The sequence below is a fragment of the Apium graveolens genome, chromosome 5 (genome assembly GCF_009905375.1).
Source record: "Apium graveolens cultivar Ventura chromosome 5, ASM990537v1, whole genome shotgun sequence".
Lineage (NCBI taxonomy): Eukaryota > Viridiplantae > Streptophyta > Magnoliopsida > Apiales > Apiaceae > Apium > Apium graveolens.
Window position 1 is genome coordinate 309,347,488 of NC_133651.1, and position 25,349 is coordinate 309,372,836.

The 25,349-nt window shown below is 33.8% G+C and overlaps 1 protein-coding gene across 1 annotated transcript; it reads left to right on the plus strand.

Annotated features, from left to right (window-relative positions):
- Positions 1-6,171: 6,171 nt before the first annotated feature.
- Positions 6,172-18,759, plus strand: LOC141659379 (casein kinase 1-like protein HD16). Its single transcript, XM_074466223.1, has 16 exons — positions 6,172-6,683; positions 7,959-8,084; positions 8,199-8,272; positions 9,113-9,182; positions 9,264-9,319; positions 10,342-10,413; positions 10,596-10,690; positions 10,774-10,840; positions 10,914-11,043; positions 11,125-11,343; positions 11,427-11,569; positions 13,724-13,898; positions 13,992-14,082; positions 16,345-16,502; positions 17,480-17,668; positions 18,307-18,759. The coding sequence occupies exons 1-16, from the start codon at positions 6,336-6,338 to the stop codon at positions 18,364-18,366; spliced, it is 2,073 nt and encodes a 690-aa protein (XP_074322324.1). The 5' UTR covers positions 6,172-6,335; the 3' UTR covers positions 18,367-18,759.
- The last annotated feature ends 6,590 nt before the right edge of the window (positions 18,760-25,349 follow it).

Below are 25,349 nucleotides of genomic sequence, written 5' to 3' on the forward strand. Positions count from 1 at the left end.
CAAGCTTTTGTGATTACTTCGTTCCGATATTTTTTTTCCATGTACTGAGATGATTGTTGATCGTTTTGAGTGTTATCATTGACTATTTCACAATAATAATTTTATGGTTCTTGATTGATTATTGTTTGTTTCTATCGTTGTTTATAAAGTTATATCAATTTTCTTTTATAGATCCTTATTTTTTATTGTTATTCGTTCTTGATTGTCGTTTGCAAATATTGTGTTAAGTAATATCAATATGAATCGTAATTCAAACACTTCGTTTCAACATATAATTCAACGTATCAAAATACAATTCTACTCATATTCATGATCCTAACACTCATTCAAGAATATAATCCTATTCACAACTCATTTGAAAATAATTTACAACAATCGCTTTATTTCGCAACAACGATTAGCCTCAAATTATTTTAATTTCGAAGAATTTGTTAGGTTTTAGGGATTATGCTTCCTGTAAGCGTTCTATGCAGATTATGGGTGCAATCGACCGAGTTGAATACTGTCAGGTTCGGCTCGAACTTAATTAAAATGTCCGGGTTTGAGCTAAACCAAGCCTTAAACCTAGAAGAAATCATCTGAATTTATCAAACCCAAGACATCTAAAGTATCAAATATGAGGCGATTAATGAAAATAGTGTGTAAATGTAAGTAATTGTTGATTGGGTTTTAATGTCACCTAGAGCATCTCCAATAGAGGAACCATTTGGGGGCATCTCCAATAGAGGCACCATTTTGGGGTGCCAAACATGTCCAAACCATCATAAATAATAATAATTTATTTATTTCTTCATTAATATCACATTTAGCACCCTTCAAGTCCAATAGTTGGCACCCCGTATGAGGTGCCTACATGGTCCCTAAATAAATAATATAAAAGACTATATGTAATATAATGGATATGGATAATTTATACTTTTAATACAATTATTGATATTTTTTCATTTAGAGGAGGTGTCAAGTGTTAGTGTTTGTACCCTAGAGACAACACTATGATGTTTTAGTTAAAGACATTTGGATTATTAATATTTATGTTCTATCGATTATTTCCTTTATAATTTATTAATTCTTAATTTACTGCGATATAAATGTTAGATTAATAAATATCCTTGGAATATGATATGCAATTCTATATCTCTAAGTACGTGACTTAGAAATGAGATTACGAGAATAGTATTAATATTCCTAAAGGTCCCTAGTCGAGTATTATTATTAAGGGACAATAATAATGCATTAAGACTAGTGTGTTTGTTGACTGATGATCACATCTCATTGATCATAGGTATATTGATACTAAAGTCAAAGACACAGGCAAGTATTATTATTAAGGGACAATAATAATGCGTTAATACTAGTGTGTTTGTTGACTGATGATCACATCTCATTGATCATAGGTATATTGATACTAAAGTCAAAGACACAGGAAGATGTACATGTACATGGTGCTGGACGATGTGAGATTCTACATGTCTGTTGTGTCATATGTAATTCTCACAGTGATAATGATGTAATGGTTCTTAGACCTGAAGACATTATATTTCTATACAAGAATTAATATACATTGATTCCATTAAAAGTTATCCTTGACCGGGTAATGATAAAAGTGGACATTGGGTATATTATGAATCATATGAGAAATATGAATGATCTAGAAGGGATTTAACCCTCCTATTTTAGGAGTAATATTATTGGCCTCTTTTGTGAGCTAGACTACGAAATGCGTGGCCACACTCAAATGTTGATTTGATATGATAGTCTACTCATTGATCAAGGAAACCTGGATTAAACATTGATGAGGATGACACATTACATGTCTCTAGTTTAATCTATAATATGTGGTTAAAGTGATTATATTACATTATACATTATTCACGAAAGGTTTAATCGATCACCGATTCAATTATTATTACTTGGATAACAATAATGTATTACTAGATGCCGCTCATTGTTTACGGTTTTAAATTAGATTTAAAATTCGTTGTCAATGTAATAATAACATATAGGGTCACACACAAAGAATGCTTGAATGATTATTTAATATAAATTGGATTTAAATTAAATTAAAGTAATTTGAATTATTTATAATATTAATTAAGTTTGATTTAATTAATTAGATAAATAATGATATTCAAATTTACTAATATTAATTATGAAATTTTTTTGTTAAATAATTAGGTGAGACTTAATTATAATATAAATAGGAATTTCGAATTAATAATAACTCCTAATCAGTTAAGAGTTATAATTCGTGTTTCTACTCTATATATAATATCTCTTTAATTAAACTTCTACAAAAACCCTAGCCACCAAGAGAGAAAATGGAGAGAGTAAGAAGAAACGGGTTTGTGCTAGTACACATCCAATCCTTGAGTTCAAGCATTCGTGTGGATACCGATAGAGCGTAGATCGCGAGAGTGGGATGCGTGGTGATTGAACAAGCTTTGGATCTCCATTAGTCAACTAATTGGTAAAACTTCATAAGGTAAACAATCTGATCTACGAATTAAATATATGTTTTTCGCATGGATCCTGCGGTGGGTTTCGAAAATTCTGATTTTTTACGTTTTTACGTTTATGTGCTCGAAACCCTACACCAAGAGCATGCCAAAAGTTGGAAACTTCTCTTCGCACCTCTTGGGCACCCTTATGACTCTGATAGGAAGACACCCAAGAGTGTCATGCCACATAGAATTTGACACTCCCTCTTGGCACCCCTGTTGGAGTTTCTCTTATATATTCTTATAATCTAAGTTTGGGGAAACTACATGTTGCTCATTTGAGTTTGTTTTTGTCCAATTTTGTTACGCATGTGCACCATCTTGACAATAACATGTTAACAATTGTGGAGAGAATGAGAGAGAGAGTCAAGAAGAAATAGGTAGACGGTTTTATTACTTCCGGATATAATCAAAAGATTTGGTTGAAAAATATGATTTAGAAAATTTATTGATGAAACTCAAGTAAGATTTAGGAATTCAAATTTTATTTTTAACATTCAACATATATTCAATCATAATTTGTGTTGTCTCACTAATATGTTATTGCAATTAGTTAGAACAATATGATTAATATAAAATATGCCACCGTTAAATAATGAAGTGTCTGTCAAATAAGCATCTGAGATGCCGGATACTTGATCTAATCCATTCATTTGGTTGTATCCCTTAATTCAACTTTTAGCTTCTCAACTTTCTTCGGCACACAAAGTCTATTTTGAAGTTTACACATGCTGATCAATGAGGATGCATTTTATTTTTAAGATATTTCATTATGACATAGATTGCATACTGCAAGCCTTCATGGAAGGGTTGTAAAGAAAAGTGTATTAGCAGCCTTCTAAACAAATGTCTATCGCAACCCCTCCTTTTTGATGTTGCAGTATAGTTACAATGTGTTACCAAAATGACATATATATATATATATAAATTAAAGATGATTTTTTTAATTTAACTATTTAATAATTATTTAAATATAAATAAGTTAATAATTGAAATATATATTTTATTTTTTTAAGTTTAATATTAGTGGAGTGATTTATAATATATTGATCAATTGAAAGTTCTATAACTTAACAAGTCATTAGTGGAGTGATTTACAACATAAATTGTTGAATTTATTTAGTGTTTTATTATTAAGTGTTAAAAATAATATTTACTAAAAGAAAAAAGAATTTAATAATTTAAAGTTGAAAAAAAAAGTTGGGTCGTGTGTTTATTTTGAATAAAACTTGGATTCAACCTCGATAAAAAAATGTATCTATATTTGTGTTCTTTGGCCATGATTTCATCTATTTCAATCCTCAGATCATCTTTTCTAGTCCCAGATTGAAAAATTCATGAACCCTAGTTCTTTAATCGCTTCGATTCTATATTAATCGATCATTTTTGGATCGATTGGCGTTTGTTTTGTGTTATAGATGATGTTATATGTATCATATGTTAAAACCCCCTTGATTTGAGCTTATTCCTTGAAACCCTAGATCCTAAAGTTCTATTCAAATCGATTTTTTGACTGTGTATTATAGTGATAATTTCAGTATTTGTGTTTCAATTACTTTCCAAGTAAACACGCATAGATTCACATTGATATTCATGTTCTTTGCAGCATCTTGATGATCTTATGTGTGACATTTACCCCAAATTGCTTGTAGAGAATTGTGTATGATAATTAAGTTGTGAATTGGTTATAATTATGGATTCTCTACACGCAAGTTAGTGGCATTTGTGCTTATATTGATTCCCTGATCCTATATACTTATATATGTGCTTATGTCTTTTTAAGTGTAATTTCTGCATTGCTTTATATTTTGTTCACAACACTCCTTGCATTTGTCTATCAAGCTACTTTGAACAAGGACTCCATGGAAGCCAGTGCCAGACTCGTTGCAGGGTCTCATAATCATAATGAACTCGTCGTCATTCATGGTCACGAAGAGGTTTGTGATTAGACATAGTTGTGTATATATGTTTTGTTTATTTGGTTCTTGATTGACTTCTAAATATATGTTTGTGTTGTATATTGCAGCCTAAGGCTTTGAAGGATTTGAATGGCCAAGATTTTTATTCTAAGCATAACAATTCCGTGAAACGGTCTCATCCGATTTTTATTCAATACGACAAATACGAAGTAGAATCATTAACATTTACATCACTGAAAAATATTATTGTCTATAAAATGGTATTGTAAACAAATGATTGAAATAACACATTATTTTAATATGATGTGTTATTAATACCCTGAAAATGAGTTCATTTACATTTAATAGGATATTATTATTTATCAAATGGTATTTCAGCATATACATTGAATATCATTGTCTAAATATGAATTGTTGTTTGTTGTTGTGGCCTTGGGATGTTATTTGTGATGCTCGCTTTTACCTATTATCGCCTACACTGCATGGTGATTAACTAATTTAACAAAAGGTGACTCTAACAGTAAACACGATAATATTATCTACTCAAAGTATTAATTATTAGATTGTATGCACTTCCTTGCTGCTTCCACTTGGGGATTTATAATTTATTAGTGTTACATAATTACTTTTCACCTTTTGTGTTTATCTAACTGAACAGAAATCCCAAATCTTCTCGATGTGGGACTGGGGTGTTACAAACTCCCCCACTTAAACTCCTGAAATCCTCGTCAGTCCCGAACAGACAGCCCATAGGACCAAGATTGTACCTCTATAGCCATTGTGGGATAATACTGGCTGGCTTCGTGTCCCCACCTCCGGACATCTTGCCATTGTGAGATAATACCACCAGCCTTCGTGACCCCACCTCCGGCAACTTGATGAATCAAGCTTTCAAGAGTCGGCTCTGATACCATATGTGACAACCCGGGTCAAATCCCGAGTCTTTTTCGAAAATCGGGTCAAGTCTCGATTACGAGTCCGAAATAAACCGAAGCATATTGTCCCGAGTGCAGCCAACTTGGATTACGACAAGCCCAGCACAGGCCCCCAAAAGATCATGATTTGTTGGTGCACATAGTAGTAGTACTTTGCCTTATAAACTTAACAGAAGTCCTAAATCTCCTCGATGTGGGACTATGGTGTTACAAACAGTGTCTTAGTGATTCATCTCTCGTACCTTATATTTAAGAAACCGCAAGTCATCCCTTATATAATTTTTATCAATAAAAAATTGATTTCTCTCTCTTATTTTTAGTTCTTTTCTCTTTTTTTCTTTCATATCTCATTCCAATTTATTATTATTATAACAATAAGGAATGAAGATAAGGAACATAGTTGGAGTTGAAATTCAAAATTATGTTTTAAATCACTAACAGTTAATATTTTATAATATTTTTAAGAAACTTGTCAGAACAAATGTGGGATTGCTCTCAACATGCATAACATAATTGAATATAAACAAACTCAAATGACCAATATGTGGTTTTCCCCAAACTTGAATGATACTCCCTACGTCTCATATTATATGTATTGTTTTGACTAAGAGGTGGTCAAATTGATCAAAATTTTGACCGGTAATTACAATAATTGTATGTATTATTTTTAAAAAATAAAAAATTTATTTGAAAGAGAATTAAATATATTTTTAAATGATACTAGTTTTAAAAATAATTTAATTATATATTATACGTAATTTACGGTCAAAATGAGACAGAGGTGTAAAGAATATACAAGAAGTGCCACCAAAACCAAATTGATACAGAAAACACACAAAAAAACACACACAAAACAATCAGTTTTCCCCCAATTGAACTATACTAAACATTTTTACACTCTTTTCATCAATTGACTCATCATTTGTTAATTAAATGTCTTAGGGTTTTAAACTCCCGATGATTTCTTCTAGGGTTACGCTTCAATGCCGGAATTGCGCCGTCGCCGTGCTCCGGTCATAAAAAACACTGAGAAAAACAATAATAATAATAATAATAATAATAATAATAATAATAATAATAATAATAATAATAATAATAAGTATATTGAGACTCGAGTTGCGGTGGAAGCAGCTGAGAAGAAAGCGGTGGTGATTAAACCGAAAGCGGAGACGAGACGGAAGAATACGAAAGAGGTGGTTGTAGGGAAAATAGTCGATTTTTCGGGGGAGAAAGGCGTAGGAATAGGGAATATGGCGGATGGGAGCGGTGGGGTGAGTGCGAATAAGGGGACTGAGGAAGAGGAGGGGAATGCTGCTCCTTTTCCCGAGAGGGTATTGCTTTTATTGTTTTCGGGTTTTTTGGTGTATTGCTTATGTATTGCGTATTTTTATGGTGTTAATTTATGTTATTATGATTCGGTTTAGTTTGCGAATTTGGAATGTTTGAGTTTGTATGATTTTGTGGTATTGCGAAGTTATTTTGCTTAATTGTTGTAAATGTAGTGGATTTATTTTATGGGCACGATTATAGAAATAATTTGTTTAAAGGTTTCTTGTTTCTTAGGCAGAAGTTGGAGTTATTATGTGAAATTGCTTTAATTATTGTTGTTTTTCAGGAAAAGGTTGAATGTTTATGCGAAAGGGGTAGTTATTAGGTATACAAATTTAGGTCTTACAGTAATAAATTCCTAATTTGTCATAGATTTGAAGTCTATTAGCATTATGTTATGCGGTGAAGGAGATTGTTGGAATTTTAGAGCATTGTGCTTGTGATCAATGGGTTGTTAAGTTCTAATCGTTGTGGTTGTGGTCAATACCAAGGAAACAGGCTATGCTTTATGTTACGAAGTGATATTCATAAAACATAATGTGTGACGGTAGTTAAAATATAAAATATGAAATTCATTATGTACTTAATTTTAGGTTCTTCTAAATAAATTATACCGAATAGTCTTCATAGGTATGTAATTTATCTTTCATATTATGTTAGTGATATCTTTCATAGATATCAAGTCCATATGCATTTCTACTAGGCTTTAACTTTGACTGAAATTAGTTATACAATATGCATGACGTATTGATGTTCATGAAGATGTATTCGTTTTGGTAGATGACATTCTTTTCGATCTTCGGATCTTCCTGTCTTCTGATGGTTCTTTTGTTGACCAATAAAAGTTTCATCTTTATCCACCTTGTCTCATTTCATTTATTTGATAAGCTTTTGTTCAAGTGTTGTTACTAGAAAAGTAGAACTTTGAATTTTCTGTTTTTTTTCTCATTATGTTCCTTTATCTGTTCGTGTTGCTTTATCTGATCGTCTTTACCTGCTTTGTCAATTGGGCAGAAAGCTGCATTTCCTAATTTTGAATTTTTTATCTCATAGTTCTATTGTTTTGCGGAAGTGGTGGGTGAATCAGTTTCTCTCTCCTATGTAGGCATATATTTTGTTTTGTGTCTATTTTACTCATTATTCAGGCATATTGATATGGCCAATTTGCGATCATTTCTACCTTAAGAAAAATTTGTCTTCCTAATTTTTTTATTAACAAGATTTTTTTTTGCACCATATTTAAGTTGACTTGGTATATTTCTTTTTCTTTTTTACAGGTCCAAGTAGGTGGTTCACCGATGTATAAGGTGGAGAGGAAGTTGGGAAAAGGTGGGTTTGGTCAAGTATTTGTTGGCCGCCGTGTTTCAGGCGGAAATGATCGTCCTGGTCCAGGGGCTATCGAGGTGATACTTTAAACAATAATGCGAATAGTATTTTGCAAGTCTTCCACTCTTTAAGATTTCCCACTGTGAATAGCTGGTTCTATGTATTGAGTTTGCTTATTTTATGTATACCAGGTAGCACTTAAATTTGAACACAAAAACAGCAAAGGTTGCAACTATGGCCCTCCACATGAGTGGCAAGTGTACAAGTAAGGATGTTATTCATCTAGTATTACCTTGCAGTGTTATTGACTAATGGCTAGGCTAGGTGGTTGCTTTATAAAAGTTCTGCGTTTTATGCCACAATTATATTTTTACATACATACATTCACGCACGCACACTTATATATATTATTTAAGATTACACATATCAATATTTCTACCACAATAAACATTAGTATGACAGCTATATGATGGTAATCATTAATAGAAAATTACTAGTACCTCTATATTTTTTGCACCATGAGCAGCTCAGGCCGCACCGGCTTATAAACATGAATTAACATGTGTATCATATGCTGATTAGCATCCTAGAGAGGTACAAATTAAATAAAGAGTTCAGTTTGGAATTTAAAACACAATAACTTTCGGCAGAGGCAATCAGCATTCAAAAAATGAATCTAGAGCACATTGAACACATGATAGGGTGTATTTTTAGATGGTAAAATTGGAACTTATAGAACATCCATATGATTCTCTAATTGGTTAACAGAATTAGTAGATATTATTAATATTTTATTTTTAAATATTAATTTTGGGTCAATATTTGACTAATGTGTCATGGGTTATATTAAGAAAATTTTAATTATTTAGTTCTTTCATTATTTTTAAGAGAGGTTCGATTAATTGATCACCTCAGCATAGCTCCTAATGGAGGACACGCAACAAACGCGACCGCCTTATTAAAATTGCCTTGTCCAAGTGAGGTGGTTTTGCCTCACCTTGTCTCGATAGATCGACGCTTGATCACATTTTGAATAACATTGTTATGTGTTATTTTGTTTTTCTAACACTCCAACAAGGCAAATATTGTTTTTATGGTTGAACAGCACTCTTGGTGGCAGTCACGGAGTCCCAAAAGTACACTATAAGGGAAAGCAAGGGGACTACTATGTAATGGTATGGTTGCTATCCTCACTTTTTCTTTACAAAAAATGTAGTCGAAGTTTTTAGTATTTATACAGTTTTACTATGTTTCAGGTTATGGACATGCTAGGGCCTAGTTTATGGGATGTTTGGAATTCCTCAGGACAGGCGTGAGTGACCCAAATTTGCTACTCTACTGACTGTTTAGTGTATAATTAGTTTTCTAGGTTTCTAGCTTCTTATTAGTATTTAACCAGGGTCTATAATTACTGTTAGTTCTGGAGCCCAGATTTCATAACAATAAAGAGTAAAGCCAAGAAGGCAGGATATACTTGTACCGCAAATTAGTTGCCATGATTGGGAAGTCACCCTGATCAAAGATCAAATTACATACATGCATTTTGATAACAATCTTAACAATTATCTGACCTAAATTTGGTTTTGTATTACAGATGAATTAAATAAGCTTAATCAGGAACCCATAACTTATTGAACTAATACTACCTGTTTTTTTGGTACATGGACACTACCTTAGACTATCACTTTAAGATTTACCAATTTAAGCTGACTCTTGATCTCCTAAAGGTCCTTTTTTTTATATATCCAGAAAGGAAATTAAATTAGCAGTCTGAATGTGGCTTCTTCCACTTGCGTAGAAAATACAAAATTGACCGTACCTAAGATCCGTTTTAATTTTTAAATTCTATTGTATATTGTATGTAAAGTGTATTTCTTATCTATGTGTTGAGTTATGGAGTGTTAGTGCTATCTCTTAATGTATGGAACTGAGAGTGAGTACTTGAAATTTTACATAGTTTGAACCGTCCTGCTTTTAGCCTTTTACTGAATTAGCTTTTACCTGGATCTGAGATTAACTTCTTAATGTAACTAAAGTCTCCACATGAATTTCTTGTACACTGTGCCCTTTAATTATGCACCAATATATGATAAACATGGTCTTGATTGTTTCCATATCCTTAAACTCTTTGCAACCAGCGGATCCATAGCTTGTTTTGTGAGTATCGTTATACTCTTTTCTATAGTACATTGGTTGTGGATATATATTATATACTGTGATTTTGTGAATATATTTACAAGTGCAGAACTATGAAAATGTGTAATTATAGTTACTTTTAAAATGATGATTCTCTGTCTTGTGTTTTAATTAGTTGCATATTTGTTCATTTGACAGGATGTCTTCTGAAATGGTTGCTTGCATTGCTGTTGAGTCCTTATCGATCTTAGACAAGATGCACTCGAAAGGGTATGATTTAGCAAACACATTTGCTTTCTTGTGTTTTTTCTCTTTCTACGTTATGGTTTCTACATACCTTTTCGGTGATTTGATTCCAAATATATGTATGCTAACTTTTTTTAATCATTTTTAGTTTTTTTGTAACTTCTATATATTTTTGGTAGTAAAATCTGAGTTATTTTTTTTACAAGTTATGTGCATGGAGATGTGAAGCCTGAAAACTTTTTACTTGGCCAGCCTTCAACTGCTCAGGAAAAGAAGCTCTTTCTTGTTGACCTTGGATTAGGTCAGGAACTCTGTCTTGCTTTAATTTTGCTCTGATTATATTTTTATGTGCGCTGCTGATGTTTCAGTGACAATGACTTGCAGCAACTAAGTGGAGAGAGAATAGTAATCTACAACATGTTGATTATGATCAACGGCCTGATATGTTCAGGTAAAGAACTTCAAAATTATCACTTCCCCTTCTGTTTCCACATTTGAATTTCTAACTGTTGTTTTTTTCCCAGAGGGACTGTTCGGTATGCTAGTGTACACGCTCACTTGGGAAGGACTGCCAGTCGGAGAGATGATTTAGAATCACTTGCATATACCCTCATCTTTCTTCACCGAGGCAGGCTGCCATGGCAAGGCTATCAGGTATAATATATAACCTACATTACAATTTTGTACTTGATCTACTTTATTGACATTGCTTAATTACGTCCTTACAAATTTTAGGGTGACAATAAGTCGTTTTTAGTTTGTAAGAAAAAGATGGCGACTTCTCCTGAAATGATGTGTTGCTTTTGCCCTGCACCTCTAAGGCAATTTCTTGAGATAGTGGTGAACATGAAATTTGATGAAGAGCCTAATTATTCCAAGTTAATATCTCTTTTTGAGGGACTGCTCGGTTCAAATCCAGCAATTAGGCCTTTAAATATAGATGGTGCTCAGAAGGTAATGGTAGAATCGATTCATGATATTAGTTCTACTTGACTACATGGTTCGAAAGTTGGCAACTGTCTCTGGTATCATTGCAGATTATCTTCCAAGTAGGACAAAAACGGGGTAGGTTGAACCTTGAGGAAGATGATGATGGACAACCTACGAAAAAGGTGCGGATGGGAGTTCCTGCTACACAGTGGATATCAATTTACAATGCTAGGTTACCTATGAAGCAGAGGTAGAGATATTTTTGATATTGTGTTTTTAGATATTTGAGTTTATCTATTTAATTTTCTATGTTTTTTAGAGATCCAGACAACTGGGCTAGTGTTGCAGAATGGAGACCATTACAAGAGATTAATATATATCTCTAATGTATACTACTCCCTCCGTCCCTCCCAAATGTTTACATTTGGGTGGGGCGCGGAGTTTAAGAAAAATGATAAAATAGTGGAGGAAAGTTAAAAAAGTGAGTAAAGTAGTGGGACCGATTAATATTATATGTATAAAGTGGGTATAGTGGAGAGAAGTAGTGGATGTAGTTATTTTAAAAATTATAAAAACCTTACTATTTTTGGAAAGTTTTGAAATGTAAACAATTGGAAGGGACATCCAAAAAAGGAAAGTGTAAACAAATGGGAGGGACAGAGGGAGTATTTATTAAGGCCTGGGTTTCCATAATCGATTTTCCATGTGATAGAACAGAGCCAAATTTTATCGCCATTTAGAGTGAATTGCATTTGATATTGGTGTTTTTATATCGATTTAATGCATGTATATTTATATTTGGGCTATTTTTATTTTTTACCTTAAAATTTTAAGCCTATACAGAGTACAAATGGAATGAGATGCTGACTTTATTTTGCTTTGCCAAAAATCAAAGTTACTAAGTAAGTTACGGCGTTTGGTTCAGTATAGATAAGGGAACCCACACTTCCAAGGTACAGTGAGTTACGGCAAATTGGTGGAACTTAGTTACCTAGTCAAACCATAGTTTTTTGAAGTTACGTATGTTTTGTATGTATAATTATTGTTTCTTTATTTTTAAGTTTTATTTCTAAAATATAATATATTTATAAGATTAAAAAATTAATACTTTTAATTGATATACACAATAATTTGTAATTATTTGTTTTATCTTTAAAAGTTTATATACCTTTTACATCTTTAATATATTTTTCTATCAGTATGATTATTTGGCTCTAATATTTATAATTAAATGTTTTGTTATATTTATTCTTGTTTATAAAAATTTATAATTATCATTATAATAGTTAATAATCATTTTTTAAATAATAATTTTATATGCTTTATTTTAATTTTTTTTTATCACCCTATAATAGTTTTTAAATAATATTTATATATGTAAAAGATCACTAATATTTTTATAATGGTGATAATTTTAAAAATTAACTAGGCAACTGGGAATTACATAGTGATAAACCAAACACCTACTTTTAGCAAACTCGGGATTTTTAAACTTTGTAATCTAGTTCCATGGATTTGTGAGTTGCTGTGTAACTTAAAACCTGTTAAACAAAACATTTCCCAGCAAAAATTGATGAATGATATTTTTGGCCCAAATTAAACTACAAGTTTGATTCTATATCGTTTTGTTTACACAATATGTTGTAGTATGTCGTCATATATAAATGTATGTTTTAGAGACATGAAGTCCTGTTAATATGAGGTCCATCTAAATTGTTGACCGCTGTTTCTTTGAATTGTTTACAGTTTCCTGGTTATGGTCTGTGTAAGTTAGTTTGTTTCAAACATGATGGGAAGTGCTCTTAGTGGTGGTCATTTTGATGATTAGCATAACTTAGCATAAACGCTACCATACGCTTGAAATTATCCTTTGCAGGCACAATTTTTGTATCATCATGATACCACATTCTGCCAGGCAGTAGCAGTTATATCTTTGTTTCTTGGGATTTATTTGTGATTTTATTACATCTATATCGTCAGTGATTTTCTTCTATTTCTATATTCTTGTCGTTCCTTTCAGTTGTAATTTTAGTCGCTCATGTGCAATTGTGCATGATATCATTTTTACAAACACTTTGTTCCCAGGTACTTCAAAATTATTAACTATTAAAGACGTCAAAATGTATTAAATGGTGTTGCTTTTCTGAAAGATGTTATGAAGCCTTTTTAAGTTTCAAGTAGATGCTATTTTAATATTAAACCTGATACCAGTTTAAATTATCTGTATTACTATTTGGTTATCTGTAATTGCTGAATTTTTTTACTCTGGTAATGATTATTAATGCGATTTAATAATAATTACATCTGTTTGGGATTACCTCATTGTTTTAAGTATAAGGGCCATACCGATTATGATGCATACTCACTACAGTTCCTGACTAGCTTTTTGTTACTGGTGTTTTAGGTATCATTATAATGTAGCAGATGCAAGATTAGGACAACATGTAGAGAGAGGAAATACAGATGGGTTACTAATAAGTTGTGTTGCATCATGTTCGAACTTGTGGGCTATTATTATGGATGCTGGTACTGGCTTCACAAGCCAAGTTCACGAGTTGTCTCCTTACTTTCTACACAAGGTATCAACTTCTTCCTTGCGTATGCATTTTTTTCTTGCATCATTTCAAATATATGTAGGACAGACAATTCATTTGATCTACTAAATGTTGTAGGAGTGGATCATGGAACAGTGGGAGAAGAATTACTACATTAGTTCCATTGCTGGTGCTAGCAACGGAAGCTCCCTTGTGGTGATGTCTAAAGGTTTGTTTACTTCAAAAGTTTGCTTTATTTTATTCGCTGTGCCATAAATCTATTCTTATTACTTTGGCAAATCTGTGCTGCATGTACTTTTTGTTTCTGGTTATGGGTGAAGTGCTCCTAAAGTTTAACAGGAATTAACATGGGTGTGGCAGCTAGATACTTTACGGTGTCGTAAAATTGTGATTTACTATTTCTTGGTTATAGAAGATTACACACCTGTGCTTAAGCGCGCTTTTTGATTGAGCGAGAAGCGCATAAAAGCTACGAAAAAGCTGGCTTTTGTTTAGATGTGTACTTTTTATTAGATCTGATATAACTTGTACAGTTGGCCTGGTCTTTACTTATTGGGCCTTTTTAAAGCCCATTATAAATCAAAATATTAGATCATTGATCCTATATTGTTAAATGATATTGATGAAAGAAATGAATAGCTAACTGGAAGGCTTAGAGGAGAATCTGAGAATGACTACGTATTCGATGAAGAAGATGGCTTAACATATAATATTTATAATGCTTCTGGTGTTCGAGAGCACTATATAGATCAAGGTCACAATCAAGAGCGAAAAATGCAAACAACAGATATTCTGTCACTTCTTCTGGGCATCTAATTGACGAGATCGAGGATGAGAATGTTAAATATGAGAATGAAGAAGAGGAGATTGAGTTTGTGCAGAATAGGAGTTTCAATCTTAGTTCTGATGAAAAGTGGGAGTATTTGGGCAAGGAAGAAGATGTTGATGGACATTTGTCTAGTTCAATCTTTTAAGGCTATAATTAATAGTAGTATGTCTAGTGTTTACACGTATCTTAAATTCTTAATATATATAAATATATAGCATATATATAAATATTATTTTATATAGTGCGCTTTTTTTAAAAAAGCCCGCACTTCGCTTTGCGCTTTTCGTTTAAGCTATAGGAGACCCCTCGTGCTTTGCTGCGCTTTTTGCCTTTAATAACACTGCCTGTGCCACCGAGATACTTTACCATGTCATGGATACTTTTTCTTTGCTATAGAAGATTACACTTACACGCACTAGCCATGTTTCTGGAGTTTATGTTGCGTAGTGCTGTGTTCATGTTTCGGCTTAGAGTTTGTTTTGTTTTCCTGATGCTTTTCTTAAAAGAATCCTTTCTTCTTGTTTTGTACTTTTGCGGGGTTAGTTCTAATTTGTTGCTCTGTGATATGCTACTTCATCTTAGACAAAATCTCCATCAAGCGAGAAAGACTAATAAGATTGTTGGTTAGTATTTGCAAATTATGATGACAAGGATCTTGCATAATAAAAAGTTAGCTCTAAGCCTTCGGTGAAGCTAAATTATTAAATTTTCCTGTATTACATGCTGGTGACATATTTTATCCAAGGCTAGGTTCCTTTCCTTTTTAATTGAAACAAGATGAATGCAGTCACTTTGTTTTGCTGATGTCTTATTAACTACAAACAGTGTCTTAGAGTGTGTTTGGTATTGCTGTTGCAGACAGCAACAACAGTTTTTCGCTGAAAAACAGTTAAAAAACTGTTTGGTAAAATTTAAAAGCTGCTTTTCTGAAAAGTGTTTTTGGCTTAAAAGCTGCTGTTAGAGAAAGCAAGTCCCCCATGCTTTTAGAAAAAGCTGATTTTCAGCTGTTGCGGGAAGCAGATGCTGATTTCACCATCAAACCTTACCAAAAGCATCATTATTTTTAATTTTTGGCATCAAAACATATACGAATCAAAAAAATTACCAAACAGTCATCTGATTTTTACAACAGCACTTTTTCCAGCAGCACTTTTTCTAACAGCACAGCAATTTTTAACAGCAATCCCAAACAGAGCCTTAGTAAGGTCAATTGCTTGGGGGGGGATACTGTCAATATGTATTTTCTTGTCAAAGAAAGTTAATCTCTTCATGTCAGTAGAGACGAGCATTACTCTTAGAGTGGGGACCAGTGGCTACTTCAATATGTTGTAGCTTCTATGTAATTAACTTTTGACAGAGACTTGAGGGATGTCCGTGAAACAATCAAATATTCTAAAGATCGTATCCTTTGCAAGTTCAATACCAGTTCATTTTAATCCATCTCAACTGCCAAGTGCTCTCTTGTTTTGGATAAGTTGTTGATAAGCTGCAACTTCAAGCACCACCCCCCCCCCCCGCGCTTTTGTAAAAAAAAATATTGTCTCGTACTTTAGTGGCATGCAGAATTCCAGTATAAATGGTTTATTGAACTAGGTCCTTTTATCTGCAAAATTGACGGAAGGTATTAATAATTTCATGCAGGCACCCAATACTCCCAACAGTCATACAAAGTTAGTGACTCGTTTCCCTTTAAGTGGATAAACAAGAAGTGGAGAGAAGGGTTTCATGTCACCTCCATGGCAACTGCTGGAACTCGGTGGGGTGTTGTCATGTCCCGTAATGCTGGCTTTAGTGACCAGGTTTGAACTTTCTTTCTCATTTTAGTTTAATAATCCAACGTTATCTTGGCATTGAATAATTAGTTACCAAGAGATGCATGTTTACTGTTTAGCAAGCACAGACTTTGTGATTCACTAGAAGTGGTGAATGCTTTCATTTGTATGTACTATCTTATACCTGTGTGACCCACGTATATATTTTTTTTAATTTTATTTTATTAGTTTATTTGTAAGTTAATCTTCTATCTTTCTAAAACTTATATAATCTTTATTTTAACAACATTTTTAATTTTATTTGATATCATATACAAATATTTTTATATTAATTAATTACTTGTATATTTGTTTTAAATTTATGCATATGTATAACAATACAATAAAATTATCATTAAATATAAGTGGTGTATGTAATATTATACTTCCTTATTATTATATTTTAACTTCAAAAATTTACTCTCAAATTTTGTAGGATTCATACGTTATACCAGGAAAATCCCGCTAATGTCTGATAGTTTTTGTTAGTGTTCAATGCCAGTAGCTCTTAAGTTTAATCTATGTATGTTAAGAGGTTTGTTGATTTAATATGTCTTAGAAGTGCTTTATCATACTTTTCGTTCAAATTCTAATGCTGACTGCTTAAAGATTTCGCGTTAAATATTATGTTCCTTCTTAATATTCAGAAATAATATAAATATCATTATATCAGAATTCAATATATTATTAATACCATTCAAATTAACAAATATTAAATTTAAATATGTTGTTCAAGAGTATCAAAATGTTGACCTTTGGTAATACTTGAGTAATATCCCCCTTGCGCTTATTATATATAGGATACAATTGGGGCCTTGCAGTATTGGAGTCCGTAAACATCAGTATTATTTGATGAACACCCACCAAGGGTCCATTTATCATTAGGGATTTAAATTTTAATTTTTCTCTGGATCTGTGCAAGGAATGTTTGTCTTGAGCTTTTTAGGGTGCATGTGATATTGCAGGTTGTTGAACTTGATTTTCTTTATCCGAGTGAGGGTATTCATAGGCGTTGGGATGCTGGTTACCGCATTACATGTACAGCTGCCACACATGATCAGTCTGCACTAATTTTGAGCATTCCACGGCGCAAACCAGGAGATGAAACTCAGGAAACATTGCGTACATCTCAGTTTCCAAGTACACATGTCAAGGTAAATGATAGATTTATTGTACAAGGTCTTTATACTTTTGTGTTCGCTTTAGTTTTTAAGTGTATACTTTAGTTAATATATATCTTATACAATTATGACTGGTTGAGACTCATTTGTGGATTACTATACTGGTATTTGCCCAGTAGTAATCTTAGATGTTCGAGGGAGCTGGTGAAAGTTACAAATTTACTAGTTAAAGTAAATCATTATATTACTAAAGAGGACAGTTTTTCCTATCTTTTTGGTTGAGTTATAGTTGAGGGGTAACAGTAAATTGATATTGGGAGTTCTAATTTTTTATTCACGTGTTAGCTTTTCGAAGGAATATGAAGAAGCCAATATTTTGGAGTTATCAATTTTCCTTTTCGTATGTGTGCAAAACTTATAAAAAATGAACAAAAAAAGTGTTGTATTATAACTGATGTTTCTTTTGATTATATTCCAATAATACCATAATTCTTGCTTTCTCGGACTTCTAAGTTGAGATGCCAGGACTTGTAATACCCACTTGTAGTTTTGGTGAAATCTTATACTACTGTCTGATGTCCTTCAAGAATATGTTCTCCTAAATTCTTTGTAGATTCGCAGAAGCTAGTTTTTTTATGAACTTAAAACATATGTTGCGATCTTATGTGCAGGAAAAATGGGCAAAAAATCTATATCTTGCTTGTGTCTGCTATGGCCGGACAGTTTCTTGAGGGCTCTACTTCAGTGCACATGGAAATTTGTTTTTGCTGCAAGGATCTAACAAGCTTTCCCCTCCCCCATATGGGTTTGATTGGTTAGATACATGTTTTTGGTATATTTTAGTTAGTGTTAGTAAGAGTTAGAAGTCCTTCAGAAGTCACTTTAGTTTGTTAATACTTTTGTACATTGTTACAACTGATTCCCTGAATATCCTAGGGGCTGTTTGGGCCATGGGATTCTAACCCGGTTAATGAGGATGACATTTCAATACCGAAATGTAGAAAATATATCATTTTCATTTCTATCAACCGGGTTAAAAGTCCATGATCCAAATAAAGCAACAAGAAAGATATATATGTTGGGGAATTGGAGTTAAGTTCATCTTTATACTGTAATGCAAGAAATTGAATGGAACAAATCGATGCATGATTGCATTACAATGAAAAAAAAGTTCATGCATAATTATGTAGACGGTGGGGAGGAAATGATTTGCATCCTGCTTGCACCAACTAAGGGTTGATTCATTTCAGCTTGGAATGTATTCTTCAACGTAAATATCTTATTTTTTATCATTAAATAAATTAAGCCAAAAAAAGACCCGTATTTACATTTGTTTGATTTGGGTTATGAAATGAGTTGAGCTTATTTATTTATTTTATTTGAAGGTTCGGATTTTTTAGGAAATGAAGTTGAACCCAAATATATTTGAACTTAGTCTCATCTACCTGGAATAAATAAGCTCCTAAATGTATACACTACAGTCAAGTTGGTGGTTTATATTATTCTACTGAGTAACGTAGTAATTTATATTTACCAGTTATGCACGGTAGAAGTAAGCATATAGACGTTCGTTTTCACTTTCTTTGGGACTTGGTTAATGATGGAATAGTAGAACTGGTGCATTGTGGCTCACAGGATCAGTTGGCTGAATGCTGATATCATGACAAAACCTTTGAAGCTAGAACTGTTTGTTTCTCGAAGATGAGAGAGCAGCTTGGTGTATGCACTATGCAGTGCTGAATAGGTAAACTTACTGTATGTTACAGTTCAGTTTAAGGGGGTAATTGTCAAAATTGAAGCTTTTTTTTTTACTTTTGTACATCTTTGTTACTTCTAAAAAGAAATGAATTAGACTGTTTCCTTTAATATCCTAGGGGTTGTTTGAGTCATGAATTTCTAACCTGGTTAATGAGGCTGGTATTTTAATACCAAAATGTAGAAACGGTCATTTTCATTTCTATCAACCGGGTTGAAGATTCATGATGTTACTCTATGTGATACCACAAATGACACGTCAGATACATCAGCTTAGTCAGCAAGTGATACAACTGTTATACAGCTGTCTTACAGGGCTTACAGATTAGTAGAGATAGTTAGGATTTCAATATATAATGACTCCTCTCTCTAGTTAGTTAGATAACATTTTTTGCAGTATTTTGTATGTCTCTAGTGAGATGTAGGCTTCATATAGAATCATGTTATTGTGTTGCTTTGAAGATACTTAGTCATCTTCTTCATTTCCAATCTCACTGTTAGTGTAATAGTTTTGTCATGGTATCAGAGCGTTAATTTGATCTTCACGCTTTGAATTCATCATTTATTTACACTAAATTTAGCAATTGTTCGTGTCAATTTTATCGAAATTTCATCAAAATCACAATCTTGTGACCCTAGGTTTCTCGATTGAAAGATAATCACAGGTGATTGCTCTTGCAATTTCAATCATCTCATCGTTCTTCACATTTAATGACTCGAAAGTCTTATTCCGCTGTTGTTGCCTCAAATCTACGCACAACAATGGCGGCTTCGTCATCTACTCAATCTGGTAATCAAACCAACACTCAATCTACAAATGTTATTGATGCGTATCATCCTTTCTTTCTTCAGAACTCCGATAATCCAGGTATCGCACTGGTTACTCAATCTCTTAATGCTCATAACTATCATCAATGGAGTCGATCTGTTAGATTAGCTCTATCTGCCAAGAATAAGCTAGGTCTGATTGATGGAACAATACCTACACCTGTTGAGTCTTCTCCGTTGTTTCCGTTCTGGAATCGTTGCAATGATATGGTACTTTCTTGGCTACTTAATTCAATATCTACCGAGATTCGTGACAGTGTTGTCTATTTTGGTACTGCGAGAGAAATTTGGGAGGATTTAGCGGTACGTTTTACTCAAGGAAATGTTCCTCGCATATTTCAGCTTAAGAAAGAGTTAATTTCGTTGACTCAGGGTGCTATGTCTATAACTGCCTACTTTACGAAGTGTAGAACTCTAACTGATGAGCTTAATTCATTGTCTCCGTTATTAAAGTGTACATGTGCTTCAAACACATGCAATTGTGGTGTGACTGCTAAATTGGATGCTTATGAGAAACTGAATAGTCTTAGTCAATTTCTGATGGGACTCAGTAATGCATACACTGCTACTAGAGGCTAGATTCTCATGCTTCAACCTTTACCTACTTTAAGCCAAGCTTATTATATGTTACTCTGCAAGAAGAAAGTCAGAGAGGAAGTCCTTCTCACAGCTCTACTGTTGACAGCTTAGCCATGAATGTCAAATTGGCTAGTGTCAAGAATCGATTTGCCAATCGATTTGCCAGTCAACAGTCCGCTAAGAAGAGTTATTCTACAGATGCCAAAACATGTGAGTACTGTCAAAATCAGGGGCATTCTAAGGATAAATGCTTCTTCCTTCATGGTTATCCAGAGTGGCACAGGCTACATGGAAAACCTAAGCCGAGACTCAAGCAGTTTGGTGGTACATCTATAACTAAAAGAGCAGCTAATGTGACTTCTAAATCACCTCATAATCAGGAGGATAGGCCTACTCCTGACTCACAGCCCAAGGATGTATTCTCTGAAGCTCAATGTGATCAAATTATCAGGCTCATCCAACAAAGCATGAAGACAGCTAATCCTTGGAATACTAATGCTTCTAGCTCTTATCTCTCAGGTACTATTCACATTGTATCTTCTACTCCTACTGCTTATACTGTGAATACATCATTGCAACATTGTTGGATTCTCGACTCTGGTGCTACAGACCATATTGTAGCTAATATCTATCTCTTAGTTAATGTTAAAACCTTAGTTTCAGCTTTACATCTACCTAATGGTGACACCGTACCTATCACCCATGTTAGTGATGTGCAACTTACACCTGATCTTCTCCTATCTCATGTTTTGTGCGTTCCTTAATTTCATTGCAATTTAATCTCCATATCTAGACTCACTGCAAACTCATCCTTTTCTGTGAACTTCTCAAATTCTGCCTGTTTTTTACAGGACCATTCCCTGAAGAGGATGGTCGAGATTGGTAAAGTAACTGACGGACTCTATCAGTTTCATTCATCATCTACATTCACCTCCGTGTCATCATCCACTTCTCTATCCGTTTCCAGATTACACTCTGAACCATCTATTGAAGCCCTACTTTGGCACAACAGAATGGGACATTCTGCAGCTATAGTTTTAAACAAAAAAAATGTATTACCTACTGTTCAATCTTCTTTGTTTAGTACTTGCGATGTTTGTCTTGGAGCCAAACATCACAGACTTCCTTTTCTTAATAGTGATAGAGGCAAGTACTCCTTGTTTGACTTAATTCACTGTGATCTTTGGGGACCTTACAAGCAATGTACTCATGGCAATTGCACTCAATTTCTTACAATTGTAGAAGAATACTCAAAATGTACCTGGATTTTCCTTCTTTGTAGTAAAACTCAAGTGCCTACTCTGATTCAGTCTTTTGTTCAATATGTTGTTACTCAATTTAAAATTCATATTAAGATTGTAAGCTCTGACAATGGGACTGAATTCACTAATCAGATCCTTCAATCATTTTTTAAATCTGCTGGTATTATTCATCAAACAACATGTCCTTACACTCATCAACAAAATGGGGTAGTGGAGAGAAAACACCAACATTTGTTGAATGTTGCAAGGTCTTTACATCTTCAAGCCTCTCTACCTAAACAGTTTTGGGGAGATGCCCTGTTAACAGCTGTTCATTTGATCAATTTATTACCAACTCAGCAGTTAAACTTTGAAAGTCCTTATGAGCTTCTTTTTAACAAAGTTCCAGATTATCAGCAACTCAAAGTATTTGGGTGTCTTTGCTATATTACTGATATCACGAGTCTTCCTGATAAACTTAATCCTAGAGGATTAAGATGTGTCTTTCTTGGCTATACAATTGCTCAGAAAGGTTATCGAGTAATAGATCTGACTACTAAGAAATGTTATGTTTCAAGAGATGTTATTTTTGTTGAGAATATCTTTCCTTTTTACACAATATCTTCTGCCCCCAGTTCAGAGTCTCAGTCATTATTTCCTGATCTTTGTTCAACTCAACTCCTTTTGTTGTGCTTTATCCTTCTGAGACTAATGCTTCTGTTGAAGTGCCTTCATCTCCTTCTCATATTGTTTCTACACGACCAGTTAGAAACACCAAGCTTCCTGCCAAATATCAAGACTATACAGGCCTTCCATCTCTTCCTTCTACAACCACAATGGTCTGCAAATATCCTCTTCACAAGTTTATCTCCTATGCAGCTTTTACTCCCCATCACCAAGCCTTTTTAGCTAATATCAGCCACAGTTTTGTACCTTATACATATAAACAGGCTAGTGTGTCTAAACAGTGGACTGATGCTATGCTGGCTGAGATTAGAGCATTAGAATCTAACAAGACATGAGATGTTGTCCCTTTACCTCCAAACAAGAACATTGTCGATTGTAAATGGCTTTTTAAAATAAAATATACGCCTGAAGGTACGATTGACAAATATAAGGCCCGGTTGGTTGCTAAAGGATTCGCACAGACTATTGGGGTTGATTACTTCGAAACATATGCTCATGTGGCCAAGATGACTACAGTGAGAGTAGTTCTTGCATTGGATGCTAAATATAATTGGCACATTCACCAGATGGACGTAAACAAGGCCTTTCTCAATGGTGTTTTATCAGAGGAAATCTATATGCGATTACCACCTGGCTTTAAGTTTCTCAGCTATGATAAACTCAAGTTTCCAGATGGGGTTGAACTGGTCTGTCGACTCAGGAAGTCAATTTATGGCCTAAAACAGGCCCCAAGGGTCTTGAATAAGAAACTGGCTACAGCTCTATGCAAATTTGGGTTTACTCAGGTTGTGTGTGATCATAGTCTTTTCACATTAAAGAAGCATGATCAATTTATGGTGGTAATTGTATATATTGACGATATTCTCATCACAGGTAATTCTACTGCTCTAATCACTGCAGTCAAGCAATTTTTACACTCTCAGTTTCAAATCAAGGATTTAGGACCACTAAAATATTTCTTAGGCCTGGAAGTTGCTAGGTCTCCTGCTGGTATATTTGTTAATCAAAGGAAGTATGCATGTGATATTCTCAGTGACACTGGTCTGTCAGCTGTCAAAGCCATCTTTAGTTCCTATTGAACAAAATCATTTGCTATTAGATAACACTTCTGATTTGCTATCTGATTCTAATATTGCCATCTACAGAAGATTAGTCGGGAGATTGTTGTACTTGACAATTACTAGGCCTGATTTAGCCTATGGAGTTCATATTCTGTCCCAGTATATTGCCACTCCAAGAATGGATCACTTGCAGGCTGCTTACAAGATGGTTAAATATATTAAAGCCACTACAGGTCAAGGTTTATTTTTCCCTCATGACAATTCTCTTCAGTTGCAAGCATTTAGTGACTCTGATTGGGGAGGTTGTAAAGCATCCAGGAGGTCTCTCACGGGTTATTGTGTAATGCTTGGTTCAACTCTAATTTCATGGAAATGCAAGAAACAACATACAGTGTCAAGGTCATCTGCTGAATCCGAGTACAGAGCAATGGCTGACACTACATGTGAAATTGTTTGGCTAGTCAATCTTCTTCACGCATTGCAGTCTCCTACTCCCTTTACCAGTTCCTCTTCACTGTGATAACAACTCAGCTCTTCATATTGCCAACAATCCTGTCTTTCACGAGCGAACCGAACATATAGAAATTGATTGTCATTTCGTTCGAGATCGCCTCACTTCAGGACTCATTTCTACTCATCATCTCAGCACTAAGGTTCAGCCGGCAGACATGTTTACTAAAGCTTTATCCTCCAGTCAACTTCAAGCTCTCCAAACCAAGATAGGTGTTGCTAATCTCCATGCCACACCTCACTTGAGGGGGATGTTACTCTATGTGATACCACAGATGACACGTCAGATACCTCAGCTTAGTCAGCAAGTGATACAGCTGTTATATAGCTGTTTTACAGGGCTTACATATTAGTAGAGATAGTTAGGATTTCAATATATAATGACTCCTTCTCTCTCTAGTTAGTTAGTTAGATAACATTTTTTGCAGTATTCTGTATGTCTCTAGTGAGATGTAGGCTTCATATAGAATCATGTTATTGTGTTGCTTTGAAGATACTTAGTCATCTTCTTCATTTCCTATCTCACTGTTAGTGTAATAGTTCTGTCACATGATCCAAATGAAACAATAAGAAATATATATATGTTAGAGAGATCGGAGTTCAGTCCATCTTTATATTATATTGTATTAATGGAGCAAGAAATGGAACGGGTAATGGCCCTTAGTATGACAATTTGGGGAGAAAAGGCCCTGAATCTCACGCACGCTGAAATATGGCATTTTCTATCACTTAAAAACGCAATGTTGTTTTGCGTTTCCAATTCAAACGAAAAACGCTTCTATTACTTGCGTTTAAGAGTTATAATTGATTTTATTTGCTTGTGAAATAATTCAGAAAACGCTGTTTAATTTTGCGTTAATGGTTCAACGCGAGATTTTGATGCGTTTATATGAAGGTCACGCATCAGTTATTTGCGTTTGTGCTGATTCAAAAAATAATATGGTGCACTTGGGAATCGAACACTGGTGACCAAGCGCACATAGCACTGATGTGTACCACACAACCACTACACTAGAACTGTTATAAACACAAAATTATTAACGTTTTTTAGTG

Coding starts and splice junctions, on each gene's coding strand:
- LOC141659379 (XM_074466223.1), top strand. CDS start 6,336: ATGCCGGAATTGCGCCGTCGCCGTGCTCCGGTCATAAAAAACACTGAG. Junction 9,183..9,263: donor AAGGGGACTACTATGTAATG/GTATGGTTGCTA, acceptor ACTATGTTTCAG/GTTATGGACATGCTAGGGCC. Junction 10,691..10,773: donor TCTTGTTGACCTTGGATTAG/GTCAGGAACTCT, acceptor AATGACTTGCAG/CAACTAAGTGGAGAGAGAAT.